This window comes from Glycine max, chromosome 20, assembly GCF_000004515.6.
Source record: "Glycine max cultivar Williams 82 chromosome 20, Glycine_max_v4.0, whole genome shotgun sequence".
NCBI lineage: Eukaryota > Viridiplantae > Streptophyta > Magnoliopsida > Fabales > Fabaceae > Glycine > Glycine max.
In genome coordinates, this window is record NC_038256.2 from 40,663,821 (window position 1) to 40,690,309 (window position 26,489).

Below are 26,489 nucleotides of genomic sequence, written 5' to 3' on the forward strand. Positions count from 1 at the left end.
CAGACACTTGGTAATAATATCTTTGCTCTCCGTATGCTTCACTATCTTGTATATATAGAAGTAGGTACGTACGTACACTTCTCAATTCCTGAAATCTGTTGTCTTGTCCAAAGGCTAAAAATTGGCCATGATAAATGTAACCCAAAAAGTACTTTGTCCAACTTAACAGAAGTATATATTTTTATATAAAAATAAATTACGGTAAAATAAAAGTTACCATCCTATTCTATAACTTACATATTTTATTAAGGAGATTTACTTCAAGTTACAGTCGATCTGTTCGTATTTGTTTTTAATTCTAACGAATTAAAAGGAATATGTATAAACTAATCAATATAACTCATTAGTTTGATTTCTACTAATAAAAATAAATTGAATGAATTGTAATTTTCATTCTTTTATTTTTCAGTAATTTTAATCTTTTCGTTAATAGTTAAACTCATGATATTTTTATTTAAAGATAAAATAAATAAATCACTACGCTTACTTTCTTTAATTAATTTTGTAAACATATATTACATTTATCATTAATGAAGAGTTATTAATTTTTTTAATTATAAAAATTAATATATTAAAATAAAATATTTAATCTTTAAATATGCTTGATGTTTATTTTTACATTCCTATTGAAACAAATAATTCCTAGATTCATGTATTCCATTTTAGGTCTATTATAGCATATGGATTTGTTGTAATGATTTAAATTACATAATTTTATCATTATTTTATGTTTAGAAAAAAAAAAAGAAATCTGAAAAAATCCTATGCCAATGAATTTCAAATTTACGCAAAATACTTTTCTATTTCTAAAACGTCCAATATATATTTTACATCTTCTACGTGAAAATGTATTTCTTTTTATTATAAATTTTTGTTTTAATACAAATCAATAAAATACTATATAAAAATTTATTCTTATTTTATTTTATTATAATTTTAAAAAAATACATAAACTAATATATAGATTATTTAAAAAATCTATTTCGTGTAATTTATATTAATCACGTAAATTCAAAATAATGTTTAAATAATATAAAAAATAAAAATTTATTACTTTTTATAATGAAAATATTTTTATTATTATTTATATATAAAAATAAATTTACATAATTTTTATAAATTACATAAATAATTTAGATATTACTTTAGGCAACTTTCTTGATTTATATAATTGGTATTAAAAAACTTATTTAGTAAATAGTTTTAATAGTTAAAATGAAAATATTAACATGTAAATTTCTTAAAAAATAAATATTAAAATTCTATTGATTTATATAATTAAAATAAAAATAACTTACATATTAAAATAAATTTATGCAGTAATATGTATAATTTACATATTAATCGATGTATTGATTTATACAAGCACAGTAAAAATAATTTGTATATTAAAATCAATTTATAAAATGATTTATGTGAATAATTTATATATTAATCTATGAAAATAAATTATAAATTGGTATAATTAAAATAAAATATGTAAACCATTCAAAATATAAAATATAAAATGTGAAATGATATAAAATAAAATAAAATTAAAAAGATTTATATATTAAATATTTTGTAATTTATAAATTTTTATAATTTGAAAAAAATTAATAATTATTAACTAATGATATATATAAAATAATAGTTATAAATTTAAGCAAATAAAGTAAATATTTTAGTAATTTATTATCTTATCTTTAAATAAAAGGTTATAATTTCAATTCGTATCAAGATCATTTTTATTTTTTACTTTATTTAATTGATTGTCACGTTATATCAACAAAACAATTATTTATTAAAAAACAAATTTACTTATTCTAAATAAGAGAATTAAACATCTTAATTTAACAATAAGGAGACTAAGATCACATATTTGAAATAATAGGAGACAGAAATTACAATTTAACAAAAAAAAAAAACTTAAATATGTTTTTAGTTTCTCAAATGTAAATTTTTAATCCTTCAAATTTAAAGTTGTTTTTTTGGTTCCGCAAAATGCTCTTTTTTGTTCTTTTAGAAAGTGTAAACAAAAAAAAAATCATAATTTTTGATATTTTTTACTGTGATAATTTTTTTTATTTTATGACAGTTTTAACCGTCATAAATATATATTAAAATATAAAATAAAAAATCGAATTTTAAAGATGAAAAGTTGTCATAGATTGTAAATTTTTTATTCCATAGCTAGCTTGTGCAGCAAAAAAGGACTACAAGTAAATATTTTATGAAAAAAAAAGAGGACTAAATTTCTTTTACTCAACTTTAAAGGACAAAAAATATATGTAAGAAAAAAAATTATGAGACAAAGGAAACACTGTTTAAAAATAGATTAGTAAGTTAAGAAAACCGATCAACATAACAGTGTAGTTATTGCACCCACCAATTCTCACGCACAACCACAGATAGAAATATCTTTTTTTTTTTAAAATAAAATAAAATAATGGTTGATATTAGTCCGTACTTTTTTAAAAAATAATCAGAGCCTATGCTGTACTTTTCGAATTTGGATTCTCTCAATTACTTGTCCAGTTCTCCATTTATTGTTTTGGTTAACAGGAGGGCCAAAGCCCCAAAATAAACCTAAAGTATGCTAGAAAAGGAACGTGACAGATACATGCCACGAAATAAACCAAAACTAAGCTAGAAAGGAACGTGACAGTCACGAAATAAAATAGATGAAAAAAATGCTAAGGTAGCCTGGGAACAATATTGCTGTAATAGTATCTTATCAAAATAATATTATTATCGTATTATAAGGTCCATCAATGTGAAATCCATTTAAATATTTTAAGATTTTCGAGATAAAATTTAATTACTGTATTAAATAACATCTGATTTGGACTTTTGAGGAAAATATCGGACGTTGGAAAAAAAAAATTATAAGTGTACCCGGACAGGTGCATTGATTAATGATTATGACAGCCATTAATTATTAATAGCTGCAAGCTAAAAGGGAATGAAATCACACTCGTTTCAGCCAAGCAGTGAGAATACTCCAGACTCCAGAGTTCAACCATATTCCTTTAGAAACCACTCATCTCATTAATTACTTCTCTGCCCACCTCTTTATATCTCTCTTTTCATATCATTTACCCAAAATATTTTTATCATCACCACGATATGGACAAGTGATGTATAATGTTTACGGTGGACAAATAAATAATTTCCGTTAATTTTTTTTAATTAAATATAGAATAACCAGGATTCATCACATGTAACATTTGTTATCATTTTTTACTCATTAAAATTATTTTGCACGTTAGTCCTTATATTGTTCTCAGTTGCTCGATTTGAAGATTCTACTATGACAATAGTCATTAGTTACCTTATTTTTGTCCTGTTTTAGAGTTATATATTTCTTTAAAATAAACACACTAATGTTTAATTCTGAACAAATATACAATGAACTATATATTAGTCTTGGACTTAATTTTTGGATCATTCTGAAGCAATCATTTGAGTGTTTATTTTACAATATTAAATATGATTTATTGTGTGTATTTTTTTATATCTTAATTACATTCTCTGAGACAATTTAATTTGTAAATTGATGACATTGGGTTAATTGTTAAATGAACAACAGTAGGTAATAGAGTGAATCATTAGGAATTATAAGATTAACATGATGATGGAAGAAAAAATAAAAAAAGAAAAATTTATGAATTTGAATCTCTTCCTAATGACATTCAAAAAAGAAAAAAAGAAAACAGAGTGAACCGTTTCACAATTAGGTATAAGGTAATTAATGCAAGTGACCTCCATGTTTTGGATGAGGAAGAACTAATGTCCAAGTTGGTGTGAAGGTAACAATTATCTTGATTGGAAATTAAGAAATAGAGGACAGGAAAACGTGCAAGGTGGGTGCTTAATAATACTGTATACTAGGAGACATCCTTAAGTGTAGGGCTTCCACTCACTACACACATGTACTCATCCCTATTTAACTTCGTCATGGTCATTGCCTAACTTGAGAACGACCACGTACGCCTTAATGGCGTGTTTGAATTACTTGTGCCAACTTTTATTTCCAGCAAGCAATAATGTCTTTACTTTTACGATGAAATGATCTCGAATTTCGTGCCACCGCAAATTGAGGAAAAACAAACACGTACTTATTCAGGTTCTCAGCATTCACCAAAAGGCACCATCCTAACTTTGAGACTCTAATTTCTCAACATAAAAGGCTTATACTCTCATGCCAACTTAATCAAGGGTTTTGCTTTAAATACTAATGTACGAGTGCATTCTTGACTCGACCCTCCGTATGTAACTGACTACATGTTTTTTCTTTCTTTTTTATTAAAAAAATAGGAGAAATTATTGAGTTTTTTTTTTTTTTGAAAGGCAAAAATTTATTAAGGATAATTGGCAACACAAGGTGTGTTCCAACAACCAAACAAATTATTAAGTAGCTTATTGAAATTATCATAACCCACATTAATCTCTATATAGCATGTATTTTTGAAACACCTTTTTTCTTCTAAAAAAACAGCTGAAATCCCAAACATGCTTGCAGGGAAGTGTTATTAATTAATTTTCTCTTGTAAATTAAAAAATTTAAATATGTATCTTGTAAAGATTGGTCAAGACCATAAATACATAATGATTTTAGATTACTTAGTAATTTTTCTAATTTTAGGGTATAAGGATATGATACCCTAATTCAACGAAGGAAAAACGTTTTTAATGAGTTTTTCATAATTTTAAGGATTAAAATGATCTATGCTTACTATTTTAACTACTAATATTATGTTTTACTCTTTTATTGAATATGCATGTTTCTTAAGAAAGATTCATCACACCAAGATGCTTGCACAGATTACTTTGCAATGTTCACAAGCATATTCTGTATGATCGTACATGCTGTTAATTTTATATATAGCTAGCTTTTCCCCTTATGTAATAATCATAACAGTTTAAAGAAAGAAAAACTCTACTGTAAAAACATGATTGCAGTTTGCAGCATATTTACTCCACTCCATATGAAGAACAGTTCGTGTCATGTGAAGTCTATCTGCATGCCGGGACTAAAAGGGGAAAGTCTAGCTGAATTTAACCTAAAAAGAAATAATTGCATATCATTATTGGATCAGCATAGGTAATTGAGTGATGGAATGTGGATCAATCATTGTTATAACCAGCACGAGTCATTGTATTTGAGGGATTTATGTTAAAAAAAAAACCACAAGTACTGCATGCTGAAATGCCAAGGGTTGCTTCTGGTATCAACATTATGATGCTGGCTTTGCTGTAATAAACTTTAGTCAATGCAAATTCAAAACCAGGTTAATTATTAGTTGCATGTTAATTTGTTTTCAGCATTAAAAATATTCGTACTTCGGATGAGTGTTCTTATTGTCTTCACTTGGATTGAATCGATGAATTGTGGTCCACAATAATAATTGGCATCGGCCAGTAGATTATATTATACAATTTCAACAGTTAAAGAAAATTACAAGATTATTTGATAGAAAATTTTTCACGGAGGACTCATTTGAAAAATAAAGGGTTAAAAATAAAAGAGAAAATCATGAATTTTTTAGGAACAAAAATTTAATTAAGCTTGAGAATAATATTGAAAATTTTAACACGAATGGGTTTACGAATTTTAAGTGTCATGTGATTCAGTTTTTTTTACTTTATTTATTTTTCCCTCTCACCTACCCATGATTTGCTACCCTGCGAATTAATATTTAATATTGTTCCCAACTTCCCATGGAATGAGTGCCGTGCCTTTTTCGTGAAGGATTTCATAAAAGTAATTACTAAGAGCTATCGTTCCTCTTTCAATTAAAATACTAAAATATAAAGTTTGTGAACGTATTACTCATGCTTCCAGGTGTTGCTTCTTCGTGAAAAACAGTCTTCAACTGACAGTACTATTTTTTCAAAATAAAATTACACTCTTCAAGTCCTCCAATCATACGAATGACTATATCTTTAAGAAATGACTTAAGCTTCATTAATTATTGTAAAAATTTGCTCCGAAGTATAATTATTTACCACAACAGACTATATCATTATTTGACATCATAATTGGAAAATAGTACGTAATAGAAACGATTTGAATGTTTAAATTTAAAATTAATAATGTTTAAGTCGTCATATATTTTAATATAATTTTTATTGCAAAAATATAGTTTAACTAAATCATAAAAGAAGCCAAACTAATGGACACGTTCGATTTGTAATTTTGTAGTATTCGTTGTTTTAAAAAATATTTAATATTGACTAGGCAATCTTAATATGTGTCAACAATAATATATAACAGAGTGCTTATATGTAAAGTAGTGGATTTTATCCCCAGTATATGAAGTGAAAAATCAGAGGCAGAACATTTAGAATATTCATTGTCTGAGGGGGAACATAAACCTTCTGCGATCCACCAATTGAACCATGACCGTATTCAGAAATAAGCAAGGTCCCTTTTCAACATATTTTTTGGTCGAGGCTTGCAAGGTTTTCTACTTTTGGATTCCAGACAGCAAATTCATAAGATGCTTATTCTTAAAAAATTCAGACTATATTGATACTTTTTTTTCTTTACCATTTGCATTTATTTTTTGCATTCTTTTTCTTATTTTCAACTTGAGAAGATTCATGAAGATGCTGATATATTGCTAAATGGACCAAATCGGCCAAGTGATTCATTTGGATGCTATTAATATATTTTGTAGTCTATAACAATAGGGAGAACCAAAGCTTTTATAGGCCAGTTGATTTGGTACCCATACCATAACACATGTGGGTCTACATGTATCCAAGTCTTTAATTTTCATGTTTCTAACTTCTGCAATCACTACAAGTCTACACTAATTAAGTCATACAAGACACTCTGATTTCTCTTTTGTATTTTTATAACATTATATTAAGTTGAATTTATTGATGAAAGTTAAGGTTTGAGCATGCAACTTGATATGTGATAGCACAACCATGCGACCCCCACAATTATTGTGTAAAAAATTTGTTAGGTTGGATAAGATTTAGTGGACAGTTTCGAATGAAACGGATTTATTCACGAAAAATTTGATCAGAAAATGTGGAACACAGATGGTTTTGTCGCATTTGTGCAACAAAAAATGATACTTATTTTGGTCAACCATATATAGCAGATCATAATTGCATTAGATAATTTCTCACTTAAAGCAAACGGATGAAGATAATCTTTTCAATCTTTGATCTGCATGAAAGAAAGTCCATGGCCCCACAGAGCACTAAACCAGTGATTTTGACATAAAGAGAGAGAGAGCGAGGTGAATCCCATTTTCTTTTCATTAGGAAATGGTTGGGACACAAGAAGTTCTGCACGACCAAACAATATAAATGTGAATGTATCATAGCATGCAAATGGCAATTCAGCATTTGTTCAAAGGCACAGCCCTAGTGCCTTATCTCATATCAAAAACTAAATAAAAACAACCAACTTGGGACCCCCCACTATAAAGGGTGGCCATGAGAATTCATATTGTGTCATCACTAGTGTAGATGGTGGCATCTCCTATTTCTACAAGTGTGCCCCACTTCCCACACTACCAATGACCCTCATGATTCTCAAAGCTCAAAAGGGCACTATCCAACACCACACATGGGGTGCCACCACACAGGATCATGATGTTGATGTAACCCTTCTCTCTCTAAAAACCCTCAACCAGCTTGTCCCATTTTTGCTTATGTAATACAAATATTTCCTGTTTCATGCTCTGAGAGATCAAAGAGAAGGTTTTCTTTCTCAAACTTGGTGGATTTGGTCATGGAGAAAAGCAAGTCATTCCCTGAATACTCCTGCTCTTACACTGAATTTGGGTTCAGTGAAAGATCCAACTCATACAATTTCAATGGGCCAAACCAGAAGGGAAATGGGTTTTCTGCATCAAGTGATCCAGAACTCAAGAGAAAGAAGAGAATCAAGGCCTATAATGTGTTGACAGTGGAGGGAAAGCTTAAAACAAGTGTCAGAAACAGCTTCAAGTGGATCAAGAACAAGTTCAGTGACATTCGCTATGGTGTGTGAACTATATGACCAAACATAAGAGTTGCTTGCCATGGGGCTAGCATGTGTTCAGTAATATCAACTTTGAAGGTAAGGCCTTTATAAAGGAAAATGTTGCAGTGGTGTATTTGTGAGGTAAGATGTTATGCATAAAAAAATGATGAGAGGACTAGCTGGGTTGGAATATGTATATGTTCTGCAAACAAGGGTTTCTTGGCTGGTTTTTGGTAAGAGGGAGAGCAGCAAACTAGCATGCTTTGTATCAAACATGCAAGAATTCAAAAATGTTTCTGAAAATTGTGATTAGTAATAAACTTTAATTCTTATGTTTAGTCCATTTCTTTTTGGATGTGTGCTCTGCTGTCTTAACTTCTCATTCAATGATCTGAAATAGTAGAAATCTTAATATAGTTTTCTACTTTATAATTTTTAACAATGAATCTTTCCTTTATATCATATTCTAGAAACTTGATATTTGAGGTCTAGCTACTTTATTAATTGTTTATAGCTTTTCTTTTTGGCTAATTTTTTAGGCATGGCTAAATACAGCTAATAAAGTAACTTCAAACATTCGTTACTTCACATGATATAAGAGACAACTTAGATTTATCATTCACTTTTACCAAGACATATACATAAATTCTTAATTCCTTGTCAAAAGTTTTGTGATGGTACTTATCAAGTTCCAATATCTGCAATCTAAACAGTATTTTATGGGCTTCAATTTCTATTGTTGACTTTTTCAAGAAGCAGACAAGTCTAACTTGGATCTGCCTAATTTAACTTGATCTCCCACTGAAATATTCTCAAAAGGCTAATCTAAATTTTTTCCTTTCATTCAAGCCAAACTTGCCTAAGAAACGACGGTAAACATGCCCGTTACAATTTGCATATTTGTAGTTGGATTTGATCATTGGAGTTTCAATACTCAACACAAGACGCATGGTTCTAAAAAACCCTGTGATTAAAGAGTTGAATAGTTTCTCTCCATAACCCAAATTTACATGTGTCAGTCCCATATTCAATATGTAACATTTATTTGTATAAGTAAATTCTCTCTCTTTAATATAATCATCTCTTTGTTTCATATTAACAACTTTAACCCTCCAACTCATTATTCAACAATTTATTTTTAAACAGTCCCAGGAAAGATACTCTAAAGCCAGTGATTAACACTCAACGGTTCCTTACACGTTGTAGTCTATTTTCTCTGCATATCTTAAAATCCGCGAGTCCAAATTCAATGACTGAACTCTTTCAATCAATTGATCATGAAACAGAAAACGGCAAAGGATTAAAACAAACAAGTAGGAAGGATTATAGAGATTTAGACTAGGCTATCATGGAATGTGACACCTTAACCCACAGTTCGTCATGAATGATGTGGACAACTAAAATTTCCTAGGCTTGACAATGATATGAATAAGCAAATACTTAATTTAATTATTGATAACACTGGAAAATGATCAATTACAAGTTCCAAAGCCAATTTTATGTCTCTAGCTCTACATTCATTGTTTTCTTCGTTCTTCCGAATTGACAATTTGGTGACTAATTACGTGAAACTTTGACAAATTCCATTACAGATTGTATAAAAAAGCAGAGGCAAAAGATTGAACAATTTAGTGCAAGTTTCTTCCCGAAATAATTAAACAAAATATTTAGATCTTTAATTCTTCCGTTAATGATTATTTATTTTCTATGAGAATAATGCTATGTACACATCACTTGCAGTTACATTAGTTGATCCTTGCTAACAACTTATTATAGTTAGTCCCACCTGAACATAAGAACCAAAATGTGTGTAGCAAGCAATATTATTTTTTCCGTAATAATTTTATCATTTAAACATCAAATAATTGACATTATATTTGACAATTTATACGATTATGTCTATCTTTCACTTTCATCTCTTTCCTATACACACCTATAAAAAAAAAAATTCTTTTCCAAAATTAAAGGGACAACAACCACTATAGTTGTACAAAAATTTTGCTGTCCCCTTTAGTGTTAGAAAAGTATTTTTGAGATGTGTGTATACGAAGAAGATATGAAGTGAATGAGCAATAAGAGATAACTGTATAGAGTATCAAATATGGTATCAATTATTCGATGCTCAAATCTTGGAATTGAACCATGTGCATGAAGTTATGCCAAGGAAATGAATGTATAATTCAATCGTAAAGTTCATTTACAATCTAATCAAAGAGATTTGGACAAGCATGCAACTTGGGCTGATGCTTATTGAACAGAAGAATCAAGATGTTAGGAGAGTGGGTTGACAAATCAGAACACACCAAGAGTGCAAAGAATGTGTAGAGCTTTTCAGAATACATCAAATACTAAAATAAAAATAACCATATTGGCCTTTACATAATCTCGTATAGCCTAATCATCAATTTCCAAGAGTAAACGTTCCTCCCTTTTTAAGTATCTAAATTCTATGGTGGAAGCTGACCTGAAAAAGTGGTCAGGTCTGTGTTTGCTTTCATCTTTCTTGCTAGCGTTTGGTTTTGACTTGGGTAATGGAGGAAGGTTCTTGACGTTTTTTTCACCACCATTAACATGGTGATGGGTTTTTGGAGATAGCTTTTGATCTAAAGCTCCAAATGGAGATAGAAAAAAAGGTGATTGATCCTTAGCCTCTCCTGGGTTTACACTAGATGAGGTACTACTTGTGCTATCCATGTCTTCAGTTGGAACAAAAGTTTCAGGTTTAGCATTCCTTGTCAATTCCTGAAATAATATGTGAATCCAATACATCAAAAAACGTACATTAAATTATTTGTAATACATTTACATAACCAAATGATAACAAAAAGAAAGCATGAATAAACATCAACATATACATAGAACAAAGTAAAATATTTGTAGTTTTAAATTATTGATGTATTTCTCTTTTTCTTTTTGGTATTGTTGTGTCCATGGAGACATAGCACCAGCTTTATTTTATCATGTGGTCTACTGTGAACAATATTCCAACTGTAACAAGAGTGGACCAAATATATATGTTAACCTCAAAAGGTGTTCCAAGCAAACACTTTCTCTGGCATAATGAGAAACTAGTCAACACAACCACAGCTATTGGGAAACCAAATAGAAGGAAACGTAACAGGGAAGTCTTGGTTCTATCTCAAGGTGGACAAAACAAAAAATTGAATCTAACCGCATCAAGCATGAGTGGGCAATTTCAATTTGTCATTAGTCATAGTATGTCCTAAAGCACAATGTTTAATACCTCCTTAGAAGATACAGTATGTTCTAATGGGCTCTTAGATGTTGAATTCTTGCGACGCTCCATATATGTACGAGAACGCCTGATTTTAGAGTTCATGTACCTGTAAATATTAGCAAAGCAATAAGATATTTTTCCCAGTACTGAAATTAAGAATTTAAATCTTTTAGTCAGTTAATATTTTATATAATTATCACACTAGAACAAATGTATCTGGATTAATTGTTCTATGCCGCATGTTGAAGAAAATTCTGTAGCATAAACATATGTCAGAATCACCCAACCCAAGCACAAATACCAATATGGGGAATGAAACAAGTAACAACTTCTGTATGAACTGTGAATCAAGCTGTCCATTTTGGGGGCAAGAGAAGGGTTATAGAAGTTACTCTCATCAGAATATGTTGCCTAAAATCTCCACTCTCTTGTACAAAAAGGATATACAGAAATGAATTTGGCGTTGTCTTGCATTCAACTTCTGGAAAATTCAAATAGAATTACTTTATTGACGGCAACACAGATGGGCAAATGACTCTCATGATAAAAGATGAAAAAACATCATGCCATAGATAATTGACAGAAGGATCCTTTAGTCAACTAGTTGCAACAATATACTGCTTCAATGAAACAATAGTCAGCTAAATTCCGAAAACAGAATAACCCATATGGTACAACTCTGACTATGACAATAAGAGATGTACCATTAATTGCTATCATATATGCTATGAAAATAAGGATATGTACATGGGTAACAAGTTGACTGAAGCCATTCTCAAAGCCTTAATAGCTAAAAACAACTTACTTGATCTGTTCATTGGCTTGAACAAATTCATCATCCTCGCTGACGATAACAGGCAGACCAGAGAGGTCACATGCCAATGGGCTTGTAATGAAAAACTGCATGCAAAAGACACTTGTATGTGGGAATTTTGGAGTAATTTAGGCATGTAATTATTTCGTAGCTGTTCTTTAGGAATTGCATGCTGAACTTAATGTTATTGCACATGTTTGTGTGTGACTTCTCATCATGAAAATGATTAGTCAAATCAAAATGCGTAAGGTTGTTAAACCATTAGCACACAAGAACGAGAATACACATGTGCATGTATAAGATATGTATTCTATTAATTGGCAACTGGAAATTGCAAATTCGTAGCCAACAATTGCAACTGGAAAAAAATTCAATCTTATGGAAAAGTAATGTTGACTGTGTAGTGTAATGGTTCAAAGTCAGAATAACTTAAGTCAGGAGTAGCCATTGTTGTCTTTACTCTTTACTAACCTGATTTTTAAGAGCTTTAGATGCACTGCCACGGAATGCAGGATCCAAAGCGAGCAAAGTGCACAAAAGACCTAAAGAAGATGGAGGGAGATTCTTTAAGGTTTCTACAAGGCTAGGTCTATAAGACTTTGGAGGTCTAAAAGTTGTAGAAAGTTTCAATTTTCTCCAATACTCCTCTGATGGTGTACCACATAGCCGGAAAATTTTATGAAGCTGCTCAATCTGGAAGCATGGAATTTCATGATTAGCGGATCTAGAAAATTGTATTCAGTAAGATATGCAGACAGCATAACACAAAATTATATAGAGCAGAAATAAAACACAATTCAAAATATAAAAGAATTTCACAAATAGCCAAAAATACTTAAAAAGATAAAAAGCCAGTCATTATCTTCATCACCTCATTTCTGCCAGGCATGATTGGAATTCCTTTAAACATTTCTGCCAGGAGACATCCAGCACTCCATAGATCAACACCAACTCCATACTCTGTGTCACCTAACAATAACTCAGGAGCTCTGTACCATAGTGTCACAACCCGGCTTGTGAGAGGCTGGTGACGCTCTGGTCCATAAAAATTGGCTAGACCAAAATCTGCAATCTTAAGCATCCTATTTTTGTCAATCAAAAGGTTTGACCCCTTTATATCTCGATGCAGAATTCCCCTGTCATGGCAATGCTGAAGACCTGAAAGAAATTGATGCATATAGCACTTGACCTACATCCACTTTTTAAGATCATTAAGGAGAATAAAGGGATCCAAATGCTAAAATGACCAAAGCATCAAAGAGAATCTTTTAACCTGTGGTTCAGTTAGTCTCTCTTCAGGACGAGCAATAACTCTTGCCAAATCTGTTTGCATGAAGTCAAAAACTAGATATATACTGTATTGCATTCGTGAAGTGGCTAATCCTATGAGTTTTAATACATTGGGATGATCCAGTCTCTGTAATATCATAATTTCTCTTGCCATAAACTTAATGCTTTCAGGCTCTGATGTATTGAATTTAACCTTCTTCAGGGCCACAATTTCTCCTGTTTCTTGATCCAGAGCTTTATAAACATTGCTGTAGGTTCCTTGTCCTACCTGCAAAACGTAAATAACATAAGCTAGGTAAATTAGCTTGCTCCCTCCTGCCATTATCAGTTAGAATAGCCCTTCAGTTTTGGTTGCCAAAAATAATCTATACATTTAACAAAACTTGCATAGTAGATTGTCAATAATTATGAAACCATAACTTTTTTAATATAGATAGAAATCAATACCATGATTACATGAATGCTTGAAGTTTTCATAATATATCAAACATAGTACATACTATTAAGGTTATGATTAATAATGCTTTGAAAACGATCATGCACTGCACAAACAATAGAACTGTCTTGCACCTTACATTGCAAACAATAATCGCCTAATTCAAATAACCAATTCTCAATGCAAGGGTAGATAACTTTGGAACTCCTTAGATTCAACAACAACAACAACAACGCCTTATCCCACTAGGTGGGGTTGGCTACATGGATCAACTTCCGTCATAATGTTCTATCAAGTACCATACTTCTATCCAAATCATTAAGTTCGAGATCCTTTTTGATAACCTCTCTTATAGTCTTTTTGGGTCTTCCTCTGCCTCGAATTGTTTGCCTTCTCTCCATCTGGTCTACTCTCCTCACTACAGAGTCTACCGGTCTTCTCTCTACATGCCCAAACCACCTAAGTCTATTTTCCACCATCTTCTCTACAATAGGTGCTACTCCAACCCTCTCTCTAATAGCTTCGTTTCTAATTTTATCCTGTCGAGTCTGACCACACATCCACCGCAACATCCTCATCTCCGCTACACCTACTTTATTCTCATGTTGACTCTTGACCGCCCAACATTCTGTTCCGTACAAAATCGCCGGTCTTACCGCAGTCCGATAAAACTTTCCCTTTAGCTTGATCGGTACCTTTGCATCACATAACACCCCCGATGTTTTTCTCCATTTCATCCATCCTGCTTGAATGCGATGATTCACATCCCCTTCAATTTCTCCATCATACTGTATTACAAACCCAAGATATTTAAACCGTGTGACTTGAGGGATAATATGGTCTCCTATTTTCACCTCTGAGTTAGAAACCCTCCTTCTTTTGTTGAACTTACATTTCATATACTCCGATTTGCTTCTGCTTAGGCGAAAGCCATGTGTTTCTAGAGCTCGTCCCCAAGTTTCCAACCTCTCATTCAACTCCTCCCTCGACTCTCCAAGGAGGACTATGTCATCTGCAAAAAGCATGCATCTCGGCGCTATCTCTTGGATTTGTTCCGTGAGGACATCCAGAATTAAGGTAAAAAGGTAGGGGCTAAGGGTTGACCCTTGATGCAAACCAATTGTGATGGGAAAATCGTCTGACTCTCCACCCTGTGTCCTAACACTAGTCGATACCCTATCATACATATCTTGGATAGCTCGAATATATGCAACCCTAACCCCTTTCTTCTCTAGAGCTTTCCACAAAATCTCTCTAGGCACTCTATCATACGCTTTCTCCAAGTCAATAAAAATCAAGTGCAAGTCTTGTTGGTCCATGCGATATTGCTCCATCACCCGCCGTAATAAATAAGTCGCTTCCATGGTCGACCTTCCCGGCATGAAACCAAATTGATTCTCAGTAACTTGAGTCTCCTTTCTTAATCTCCGTTCGATCACTCTTTTCCATAATTTCATGGTATGACTCATGAGCTTGATTCCCCTATAATTTGCACAATTTTGTATATCCCCTTTGTTCTTATAGATTGGCACTAACGTGCTTCTCCTCCATTCCTCCGGCATGCGTTTTGATCTCATAATTTCATTATAGAGTTTGGTGAGTCACTCAAGACCTCTATCTCCAAGAGTTTTCCACACTTCAATAGGTATGTTGTCTGGCCCCACCGCCTTACCGTTACTCATTCTTTTCAACGCTTCCTTTACTTCCTGTTTCTGAATCCGACGATAGTACTTATAGTTCCGGTCCTCTTCTCTTGTGTCTAGACTGCTAGAGTCATATCCATATCCATCATTAAATAAGTTGTGGAAATACACCTTCCACCTTTCCTTGATATCTTTTTCATGCACTAAGACTTTGCCTTCTTCATCCTTAACACACTTTACTTGATCCAAATCTCTAGTCTTCCTCTCTCTACCCTTAGCAAGCCTATATATAGATCTTTCTCCGTCCCTGGTGCCTAGAGCTTGGTATAGTCCGTCAAAAGCTTGGGCTCTTGCCTCACTCACCGACTTTTTGGTTTCATTTCTAGCTATCTTATACTTATCCCAAGTTTCAGAATTTCTACACCTAGACCACTCCTTGAAACACTCCTTTTTTACTCTAACTTTGCTCTGAACACTTTCATTCCACCACCACGATTCTTTACCCCTAGGTCCAAAACCTCTAGATTCACCCAACGTCTCTTTAGCCACTTTAATAATCTCTTGGGACATCTTGTTCCACATATCATTTGCACTTCCTTGTGATTGTCCACACCATCCCTCCCATATCTTTTGTTGGAAGATTCCTTGTTTCTCACCCTTCAAGTGCCACCATTTGATCCTTGGTGCTACCATAGGACTTCTTCTCTTTGCCCTATCTCTAATTCTTACATCCATAACCAAAACTCTATGTTGGGTAGTCAAGCTCTCTCCCGGGATAACTTTACAGTTCAAGCAATACTTTCTATCAGACTTCCTGATAAGGAAGAAATCTATCTGAGAACATGTCCCTCCACTTTTGTAAGTGATAAGATGTTCCTCTCTTTTCTTAAACCATGTATTGGCTATAGAAAGATCCAAAGCCTCCGAAAACTCCAAGATGGATTTACCCTCCCCATTCATCTCCCCTAGGCCAAAACCCCCATGCACCCCCTCAAAACCTCTAGCCACGCTACCTACATGTCCATTGAGATCCCCTCCTAGGAAAACTTTCTCTCCTTGGGGTATATCCTGAAGTACCCCTTCTAGATCCTCCCAAAATTTTACCTTAAAGTGTTCTGCTAACCCAACCTGAGGTGCGTACCCACTAATAACATTAAAGGTGTCTTGTCCCACTACCAATTTTAAGGCTATGATACGATCTCCTACTCTTCTTACATCCACGACATCCTTCTTCCACTCCTTGTCCACAATAATCCCTACCCCATTTCTTGATATGATTTTTCCCGTATACCACAGCTTAAATCCCGAGTTGTCTAATTCTTTCGTTTTTTCACCTGTCCACTTAGTTTCTTGTAGGCACATAAAATTGATCTTCCTCCTCACCATAACATCCACTATTTCCATAGATTTTCCAGTAAGTGTGCCTATATTCCATGTACCAAAGCGAATCCTTCTGTCATGAATTAGCTTCTTTACCCACACCCGTTCACGAAAATGTGGGAACCCTTGCTTACTTTTCACTACATCCGGGCGGCGTTGCAGCGGCCCTTGCTCTTTTGACACTGTACTCGAGCCATACAGCGCGTTGCTTCCGGGCAACGACCTAGCATTCACATTATTACGTAATTGATCCATGTCGTAGAGATTCGACAAAGTTTTACGTTGGCTGTCGAAAGCCTAACACAACCCTCTCTTTTTATCCGGGCTTGGGACCGGCTAAGATTCAAGGAGAGAAAAATATAAATTGCAGAACAGAACACTGATGCAACATCACGAAAAATGTTCCAAATATTTTTCAAACACGATATGGCATATTGATGGACTATGCACCGAATATATAACCAAGTAATTTTGTAAGAGAAATTTTATAAAAACATATTTGTACTTGGAATTCGCCACAACTCAGATTAGTCATTAACGCTGATGATACTCTGTACTAAAGCCATGGTGATCCAAAAAGAATTCTCCACAACCCTTTATCATATTCATATCCTAGCCTTGTCCAATCCATATGATAATTTAAAACCTACACAGAACAGAACTAAGAAACAAAGACAACCTTATCAATCATTTTGTAGGATTCAGCACTCCTGGGAACCAAGCCAGCCAACACTTGTGTAGGAACATTATCAACCAACCACTTTGGCCACCCATCAACCATATCATCCTCAAAGCAACACTGGTTTGCCAAGTTCTTATCATCACGACGTGTGACTCTCCTCCCCTGTCTTCCAACCACCTTGCCCTTATGATGAAGCCCTTCAGCATTGGCAACACCAGACTCAATAAGTTCATTAGTTTGCTTTCTGGGTTGTTCTCTTCTCTGATGCAGCCTTTCATACTCCTTATTAGGTTCATGATGTCTTTGACCGGTGGATCTTCTATGAGCAACAAAGTCGGTACTTGGCACACAGCCATTATCCAACTTCAACCTGTCTAGGGTCCTGTATTCTGGACCTTCTTCCAAATCCAATGGCTTGGCCTGAACACAGCCCATAATAACGGGTGTTCAGTTTCTATGGACTATGGATGCTGCAGCTCCAAGGAAAAGGAGAAGATAGAAAGAGAGAAAGAATAATGGGAGAAGCCGACCATGGACGGCACATTTTGAATGTTGCTGTGGGTACTCTCACTCACAGTCACACAGGCAAAAACAATGGGAAAGGGTGAAACTTGAAAGTTGCAAGTGAGAAGATCAATGGCAGACATGGAGTGTCACAGACACCAAGAGAGATATGAGTGGTTTTTTTGGAGCCTTGACTTTTTCCTAGTAAACGTAAAATATTTTTCTTCCAAATATCATTTATTTTATATCTAATGTTAGTATCTGAATCTGAATTTGAATTAAACTATTTTGATTAAAAACCACAAATTATTATGATTTGTTGGTTGAGTGAGTGTTCTGTCTCTGGCACATATGTTAGATCTTTTATTCTTTTCTTGGGTCCCACGGCCGCAACCTTCTCAGTATTCGGATACCCAAGAAGATTCCTTATATCTATGCTAACATCATATTCAAGAAGATTCCTTATATCTATGCTAACATCATATTGGAGTTTAAATTTCATGTAATGTGATTATAAGGTACCTTTGACCCCCGGGGGGAATGAAAAAGAGTGTTGACAAAAATAAGAAACGGAGTAAGGTGAAAAATAAAATGAATATAAAAGTCTCAGATGTATTTGTGGTTGAGTGTGATTCGATTTTTCGTGATCAAATTAAGCTTAAAAAATATAGGTGATTCAATTTAATTTAATTTTATTAGAATATTATTCTATTAAAAAATTTATATATTTTTTTATCTTTTAAATTAAATTATATTAAAAAAAATATTAATAATAATTTATCAAACTTATTAATATATTAAATATTTTACAATAAAAACTATCAAATTTACATCATTTTATACAACTTATATCACTTATCTAATGAGATTTAACTTAATTGATTGAATATTATACATAAATTGTCATAAACTCTATTTTACCCATATTTAATTCTTTCCTTTAAACTAAAAAAGGATCCAATCGAAATATATTTTCCAATGTTTAAGATTTTTCTAAATGAACATCTATCATCACACATAGGTGGGGTTGACAAAAGAAAATAACATCATAATGTTTTGAATAATGATTTCATTAAATATCATTTAAAAAACATAAGTATTTATTTCAATTTAAATATAAAAAATTACTGACATCATTGAATGACTTTTTTTCACCATATTTTTTTGTTTACAACTTTCATCTACTTCCCTCCTTTCACAACATCCAAAATAAAACATTAAAGTTATTCGTGTTTTGGACATAATTTTTTTATATGTAGGAATTGAATTTAAGGATTTTAGAAGTTTTAGAAGTATTTATACATATTGTTTAATCAATTTAGATAGATTCTTTTGATGTTTTAGATATAAATTGGTATCACCTAAGAAGCCTATCAAAATATAAAATTTCATTATTAGTAATTCCTTGTATCATATGATTTTTATGTTCATTCTTTTACTTGGCATTCTACCTAAGAAAGACATTCTGAGAAATCAATTATATACGGAGAGAAGATTAAATTTTGGATAAATAACTAAAATTTAATCATAAAAAAAATGTATCTTTTCCTGTAAAAAAATGTAACTTTTAAAAGTGATTATGTAACCCATTATTCCATTTTGATCGAATAAGCCTTCTCATTTGTTACTTGATACACCTAATGCAACCAGCAGTCTAAAAGGTACGTGACCATTAAAAAAATATTGGGAATAAATTTGTATACCTATTATCCAAGTTATCATGTAATTAATTTTAATTTTAATAATAAAATATTATTTTATTTTCATTATCATATTTTACTATTTGACTAAATAATCCATTTGATAATGTCCTTGATTAAAATTAAAGACTTGTTAATATAATAGAGATTATAATAATGAAAAACAAGTTTGTTCTAATTTTAATCTAAATCATTCTTGATCATAGGATTATTATAAATAGAATATCAATAATCCGGATAGATTAATATATATGTGATAATATTTATTGATAAATATTAATAGATCTCATTTATTAATTTACATATATAGATGAGTCACATGTTAATGTGATCATTGAACTTATTCAATTGAAATTTTCTAATGGTTAAAATTTACCATAAATTGTCAATAAAAAATTCTCAAGAAGAGGTATAATAATTTTCTTTGACCTGAGATTGTCATAGTAATTAACAGATTATTTGTTGTATTTTGAATCCGGGCACTTAATGTTTTAGAACACTTGTTGAATGGATATTGGATATGATTAAATACCTGTAAAATTAATGATTAATCAAGAATGAATCCATCAACTCTTGGTAATGAGTTTGAGCTCTATGAATAAAATTATATCCTGACTAGGAAAAGTAAATGAAAGAAGAAATGAATTTCTTAAGTCATTATGAGTTAACTCAAAAGGGTTTGACAGACCATACTCTAGAGTTAACCCAGAGATGTAAAGATGGAAAAAATTATTACACTACTCTTCTAATGGTTCTTGAAAGTAAAATGTTACTTCCTGCTATATATGGACGTTAAGGAGGGTTGCTAGAGGCCTACCTTGATTAATATATCACCTTAGTATTGAACTTACGAGATCATACACAAACGAGTATTCTAATCTCTGTTAAATAAATTATTTTAATATTTAATTATTAATTAAATTAGAGAATTTAATATGATCAAATGATTAATTGATTTCAAAAAAGTGTATTATATTTTTGCTAGTACTGAAAATATAAATAATATGAAAGATTTGGTGAAAGAAGAGAAACAAACATGTATAATTTTGTATTTGGAATTTGAGTTGAAAAAGCGGCTAGATAAAAGTTTGACTTGGTCAATTATTATTTCAATTTTAATTGCTAAATGGTTAGCAATAAAAGATAACAAGAAGTAATATACCTTAAAAAAGATACTATCAATACTGATTTTGATTAGATCAAAATTTGGTATCCTAGCGTGCTATAAATAAAGCCTTGGACTGTAAGTTGAAACTGATTCCAAAATCACTTCTCTATTCTTATCTTTTCACTTATCAAAGTTGTTGACGAATAGAGGTTAGTCTCGGTCTGAATACACGTAGAGTCTTTACACTATTCAAGAATTTTTATACTTCAAGAGTTCATCAATAGATACATCTTTTAATATGTCATCTGTTTATAATATAATTTAAATACAAAATAAATCTTTTTATTCCACAATGTATTTTTGAACATTTTTTTCTTACAGAAAACCATGAAGATAGCAGTCTAAAAGGTATGTGACCATCAATACTGAACTGACAAATATTACTTTTTAATTCATTCCTTGCTAATCCATCTAAATTTGACGTAAAATCAGAAACCAATATTCTTACAGCATTGCATACAAGGTCATTGATATCAAATTATCAATGATTGTCCCTGTGTATTATTGTCTAACGTCAATGTCAATAAAATTCTAACAAAAAAATTAAATATAAAACAGAAGCTAAGCCACATAATTTTGTGTGGTTAACTATGAAGTTATCAGTAGTCGGCTCTAGACACCTAATCCAATGGTAATATTTTCAAAACATGAGAAATTTGGTTTCCATTGCATGTTAAAATAATGCATAAGATGTTCTGCATTAAAAATATCATTTTACTACTTTTTGAGTCTCCCACAAGGTGTAATTATACTCTTTGGATAAATCCATGCTCGGGCATGCAATGAGATTCGAGTTGTGAAGAGACAATATTGCAGGTTTGGATGGTATAACGAGGATTTTCAGGTCAGGGGAATAAATAATGCAGTTCCTATAAAGAATAATTTATGCTTAAATTATGACTGACAATATTACTCATTTCATTTGATATCTGATGCTAACTACAATGCAATGATTTATTATTATTATTATTGTACCCGACGTATTGTGAATGAGAATCATTTAAGTGATTGATCTAACCTAATATTTTCATACGCATAATCTCGACGGTCGAACTTCAGATCACATACATAAGGTATGGTTAACCATATTGGTGCTTAACCATATTTATAGCAAGACTTTGAGCATAAAGGACAAGGAAAATCATGATATTATTGTTATTTCATAAATGTGAAGACAAAGAAGCAAGCTTGCTTGCTTGCTATATATGAGGATGAAACAAATTGATGAACGATGTTTACGCTAGGAAAAGTTACATAAAAATATTGACAGTATATAATCTTATGGTATTCATTCCAAATCTACTATCCCAAAATTTGATAGAAGGATCTTTACTTGATCAACAAAATCTGATCCTGTTGCATACTCTGTTAGCAATCCAACAGCAAAACCAAACATAGCCCATCTGTTGAAACAAAAGTCCAGATTAAAAAGTCAAATAAATAGGCAGAGCAGAACTAGCATTGAGTATGCACATATTCAATGAAACAACTAAGGTATCATATAAAAATGAATACATACTCTTAAACACAATCAGTCAAGTTACTGAAAAGATCCTTCTGTGAGACGAGCTTAAGCTTAGAGTATCAAGTAATTAACAGCTGGATTAGCACTGAAGGAGAAAATAGTACTGCAATATTTATCTCCTTTCATATTTAATATAGAATAAATAATACTCTATTTTGACTGGTTGACAGAGTAAAAAGTCCATACCTATTAATCTTACATATATAATAAAATTACTTCCACATAGTGTCTATTTTACATTCACATAAGAGGAAATTTGGCCTGTTAATTCCCAGCAAGTTGAATATCAACACAAGGTAACTGAGCATGCTTATTTATTTGCACGCTTCAAGCCCAATTGACTCGTGCATTCGGTGGTGGGGGTGTTAAATATATAAAATAGTGAAAATCATCCACGAGTCTTTGCCTATCAGCTTAGGATTTGGGGATAATTAACATGACATTCTGAATGGTATGCAAGGTGATTTTCTTTCCAACTGAGTTAGGGCGTAAGTTATAATTCAAAAATTGAAGTGTATGTATATGTAGATGAGTTATTGTCCCTACCAATCATTGATAACTACCATCTAATTGATAAATTAGAAATTTTGGTTATATCAAATATTATAATTTTTACAATTGGCTTTTAGGCTCAGAAATTAGCTTTTGTCCATGACTTTGTTAGCAATTAAGTGTGCTAGGGTGATGCCTTTGAATTTTTATTTTTTAGTTATTTTTGTCATTACTTTTTACTCTTTTAGATTGTTAATGTTAGGAATTTAATGTGTTTTTTAATTGTTTAGGTAAGCAAAACACGAGGGGGAAGAAAGAAAGCATAGCCCAATGTCATAGCAATTGAATACTTGAAGTCAATGTATTGGAAATAAGCATGGATTACTCTTTGGATACATAGCATAATGCGCTGAAATCACACAGCACTACATGCACAATCAGGAAGTAGCATTCTGATTACTTGGCAGTTTCCACCATAGCACTATCAAGTTGGCGCCATAGCACTACCAAGGGTTTTTTTTCAGAAACACATTTTTGGGAGTCCTGGTTTTGCATTTCCTTGGAGCTTGGAGGTGGAAGAAGGAGAATCTTTCATCTTCCCATGGAGTTTCTTCTTTTCCTTTCTCTTTGTTTTTAAGGTTTTATTCATCTTTAGTTAAACACCTGTTTACTAAGCTAATGATTTCATTTGGCTTTGATGATATTTTAACTTAATTTAATTGAGTTATGCTATTAACAGTTTGCCTTGGTTGAGTTTCAATTGCTATGCTTAATGCTTTTGGATGCTTCGTTTTTTTTTTTTTTGGATTTTGGATGCTTGATCACCATTCAAATGTTGTTTGGCTCATGTTTATGCTAGGAACAGTGAGATATGAGGATGCTTGTCGTATTTAGTACTATGAATGAAGTCAATCTATGATAGATAGCTTTTTTTGTGTGATCTTTGCTTGAATTCCATAACACTTCATGACCTTACTTTGTTATTTTGACCTACAGAATTCGGCTAGTTAGTAGAATTTAGGTAAAGTTGTTTCACCAAGAGAATTTGGGTTATAACTAATTTAGGGAATTTGACCTTCAAAACAAGACACTTGAATTTTGGACAAGAATTTTAAGATTTGGGTGTGGCGTTGATGTTGGAGGTTCAATCCTCCGCCAGGCCACCTTTTTCCTTCCTCTACGTGCTTGAGCCTCCTATGTATATGTACCCTCCCCAGCAAAAAGAAAATAGGGGGCAAGCTTTACATGGACTCACACAATTTGGTCAGGTTAAGGTATCCCTCGTGCAAGAAGAGACAATGATGAAAATGTCAACAAATACAGGTAATTCATACTTTTTACTTCTGTATGAACCCAATTGAAAATAATTTGTAATTTTTAAATTACATTTCAATCTAGTCCTCCATTGGTTGCACTAATTTCTTCCAAACTACTGAACTTTTCCAATCTGTTTCCCTTCCTTATTTTCGTTAGCAATATCAGTAACAAAAACTACTTTAACAGAGTGACCATTAATTGCTTATTTCTCTAAAGCTCTCCCACAAAGTTGACAAAAAATAAGCTTGACATTCCAATTACTGGAAGAAAAGACCCAAAAAAATGGACCTAGAACTCCAAAATTGTTTGCAACCACCACAAAAGTGAGTTGTTCTTATTACCATCTTGCTTTTCCTTCTCCTCCATCATAACTACAGAACTAAGATAATCATGATTGTAACGAATTTGGAAGTACCATTTCTTGAAATCTGCTAGCCTATCGTCACAACGCAGACAGATTTAAGGTTCAGCCAATATTTTGATCACCACCAACATTCAACCAAATAGCAGCTCACAATTAACTAGTTCTACCAAGACCAACATTTAAAAAAAAAAAAAAATGCAACATAAACCCGCATAAGAAAAACTCCAACTTTAATAGGTCCCAAAAGAAAATTAATTTTTTTACCTTCCGTTGCTAATCTCATTTTTGCCAATGAAGCCAAAGAAAGGACCCTGATTTGCATCTTCCAGCTTCTTCTGTTTGAAGTACTCCTGCAGCTCCTTAGCCTTCTGCCTCTGAAACTCTAATGTAATGACATTCTTATCATCCCCAGCAACAGGAGAAGCCTTCAGGGGTGGAACCTGAGAAGGAGCTGAAGGCTTCAGTGGCTGAGGGACACTACTTGATGGTTCTCTCACTGAAGGAGCCACTGGTCTTCTCAGAGGCCCTTCAGTCTGGGAGTTCCTTATAGAAACAGCAGCATGAGGCTTGGAAGAAGAAAATCTAAATGATGAAGTTGATGAAGATGTGCATGATGGAGAGGAGGAACAAGCTGGGACTTTGATGCATGGAAATGAAGATGCCACAGACATTTTTTTTTTGTTGGATTGGGGATACTCAATCCTTATATTTTATTTTTTGTTAATTTTTAACTTTTTTTATGCATTTAACTTTTTCTTCAACAATTGGCCTTGTTTGAACCTTAGAGTTGGACATGTCTTATCAAAATCAGAGGGTGGGTTTGTGGACAAGGTTTGGCCAAGTATCCACTGGAAGGTGGCTCCAGTTCTGTGGAGGGATGCAAGGGCCTTAACTTGCACCATCAATGTCGTGTTTATGCTTTATACCTCTCAAGTGAGTAAACGTCAACCATTGGGTTTTGCTAGTGTTTGACTTGAGAGAATATGCGGTAGAAGTGTAGAACTCATATTTTATTTTATTTTTTAATTCCTCTTTATATTCCCATCATTTTATAAAACTAGAAAATATTAACTTAAAAAAAATGTGAATCTGTTAGCTAAAAAAGTGGTGGACCTTAAAATTTATGGATTACCATATTCGTATTCGGTACTAAATATTTGTCCAGTTATACAGGTTTCAATAGATAGTCAGTTTATTACTGGTTGTATGATTATGACTTTAAACATTATACTTGTATTTAAGTAAAAAAAAAAAGTAGGTTAAATTTCGTTTCCACGATCATATTAGAATTAATTACCTATATCCTTTGTTTTGCTTTTCGGTCGTTTTATCACAATATCACTCTTGTTAATTATTTATATTTTGTTTTAATTGCTTGCCCATTGGATGGATCACTTGCTATATTTACAATTCATGATAAATCATTAAAATAAACTAAGTTTACTTAATTAAAAACATTCAAATAAGTTTGAGAAGATTATTTTTTTAAAATATTTCCTTATTTTTAAAAGATACTTTTAGAAAATTAATAAGAAAAAACTTAAAAGATTATATAAGTACACTTCACTAAATCAAACAATAGCAACCAAAGTATAAATTATATTATCTACATGGAAAACTAAAGTAAAATAACGAAGAACTACAGAAAAAAAAATTATATTTCCTTAATTACCCTTCTGTAGTAATATTCGTAACTTGTTTCGTTTCCTCTTACCAACCCAACCTTGTCTAATATATTAACTTGAATAAATTTGCCAAAATGAGTTTATTTAGAAGTTAAAATTAGAGACAGAAAAAACTAAAATTAAACTTTAAAAACTAAAAACTAGTTATTATTTTTAAAATTTGTAAGACTTACGAATAAAAAACCACCCCAAACATGTCCTTAACAATTTTACTTAAAAAACCAAAAAGTAACAAAACGGTCAAGAAAAATAGGACAAACGGAATTCCAAATCCAACCC

At 32.1% G+C, this 26,489-nt stretch overlaps 3 protein-coding genes across 4 annotated transcripts; 1 reads left to right on the top strand and 2 right to left on the bottom strand.

Moving 5' to 3' along the window:
• Nucleotides 1–7,595: 7,595 nt before the first annotated feature.
• Nucleotides 7,596–8,310, top strand: LOC100776380 (uncharacterized). The gene has a single exon (XM_003556113.5). It carries the CDS (start codon nucleotides 7,739–7,741, stop codon nucleotides 7,997–7,999), a length of 261 nt encoding a protein of 86 aa, XP_003556161.1. The 5' UTR covers nucleotides 7,596–7,738; the 3' UTR covers nucleotides 8,000–8,310.
• Nucleotides 8,311–10,301: 1,991 nt separating this feature from the next.
• On the bottom strand, nucleotides 10,302–18,137 carry LOC100803293 (probable serine/threonine-protein kinase At1g54610). Its single transcript, XM_003555363.5, has 7 exons — nucleotides 17,453–18,137; nucleotides 13,298–13,582; nucleotides 12,896–13,213; nucleotides 12,496–12,717; nucleotides 12,016–12,110; nucleotides 11,217–11,316; nucleotides 10,302–10,714 (listed from the first exon to the last, which is right to left on the bottom strand). Exons 1-7 carry the CDS (start codon nucleotides 17,888–17,890, stop codon nucleotides 10,367–10,369), a joined length of 1,806 nt encoding a protein of 601 aa, XP_003555411.3. The 5' UTR covers nucleotides 17,891–18,137; the 3' UTR covers nucleotides 10,302–10,366.
• Nucleotides 18,138–21,952: 3,815 nt separating this feature from the next.
• Nucleotides 21,953–25,426, bottom strand: LOC100776918 (light-harvesting complex-like protein OHP2, chloroplastic). 2 transcript variants are annotated; one of them, XM_003556114.5, is made up of 2 exons: nucleotides 24,790–25,426; nucleotides 21,953–22,230 (listed from the first exon to the last, which is right to left on the bottom strand). In XM_003556114.5, the coding sequence occupies exons 1-2, from the start codon at nucleotides 25,194–25,196 to the stop codon at nucleotides 22,116–22,118; spliced, it is 522 nt and encodes a 173-aa protein (XP_003556162.1). In that variant the 5' UTR covers nucleotides 25,197–25,426; the 3' UTR covers nucleotides 21,953–22,115. The 2 variants fall into 2 exon arrangements, with proteins under 2 accessions (XP_003556162.1, XP_006606174.1); XM_006606111.4 differs by having other exon boundaries at nucleotides 22,179–24,597; nucleotides 24,790–25,359.
• Between the last annotated feature and the right edge of the window lie 1,063 nt (nucleotides 25,427–26,489).

What these genes read in the sequence shown, in the direction of transcription:
- LOC100776380 (XM_003556113.5), top strand. Translation starts at nt 7,739, where the DNA reads ATGGAGAAAAGCAAGTCATTCCCTGAATACTCCTGCTCTTACACTGAA.
- LOC100803293 (XM_003555363.5), bottom strand. Translation starts at nt 17,890, where the DNA reads ATGGGCTGTGTTCAGGCCAAGCCATTGGATTTGGAAGAAGGTCCAGAA. An exon ending in CCTACAAAATGATTGATAAG is followed by an intron (nt 13,583 to 17,452) that starts GTTGTCTTTGTT and finishes TACGTTTTGCAG; the next exon opens with GTAGGACAAGGAACCTACAG. An exon ending in CAAGCCAATGAACAGATCAA is followed by an intron (nt 11,317 to 12,015) that starts GTAAGTTGTTTT and finishes TAATATTTACAG; the next exon opens with GTACATGAACTCTAAAATCA.
- LOC100776918 (XM_006606111.4), bottom strand. Translation starts at nt 25,196, where the DNA reads ATGTCTGTGGCATCTTCATTTCCATGCATCAAAGTCCCAGCTTGTTCC. An exon ending in AATGAGATTAGCAACGGAAG is followed by an intron (nt 24,598 to 24,789) that starts GTAAAAAAATTA and finishes TTGTGACGATAG; the next exon opens with GCTAGCAGATTTCAAGAAAT.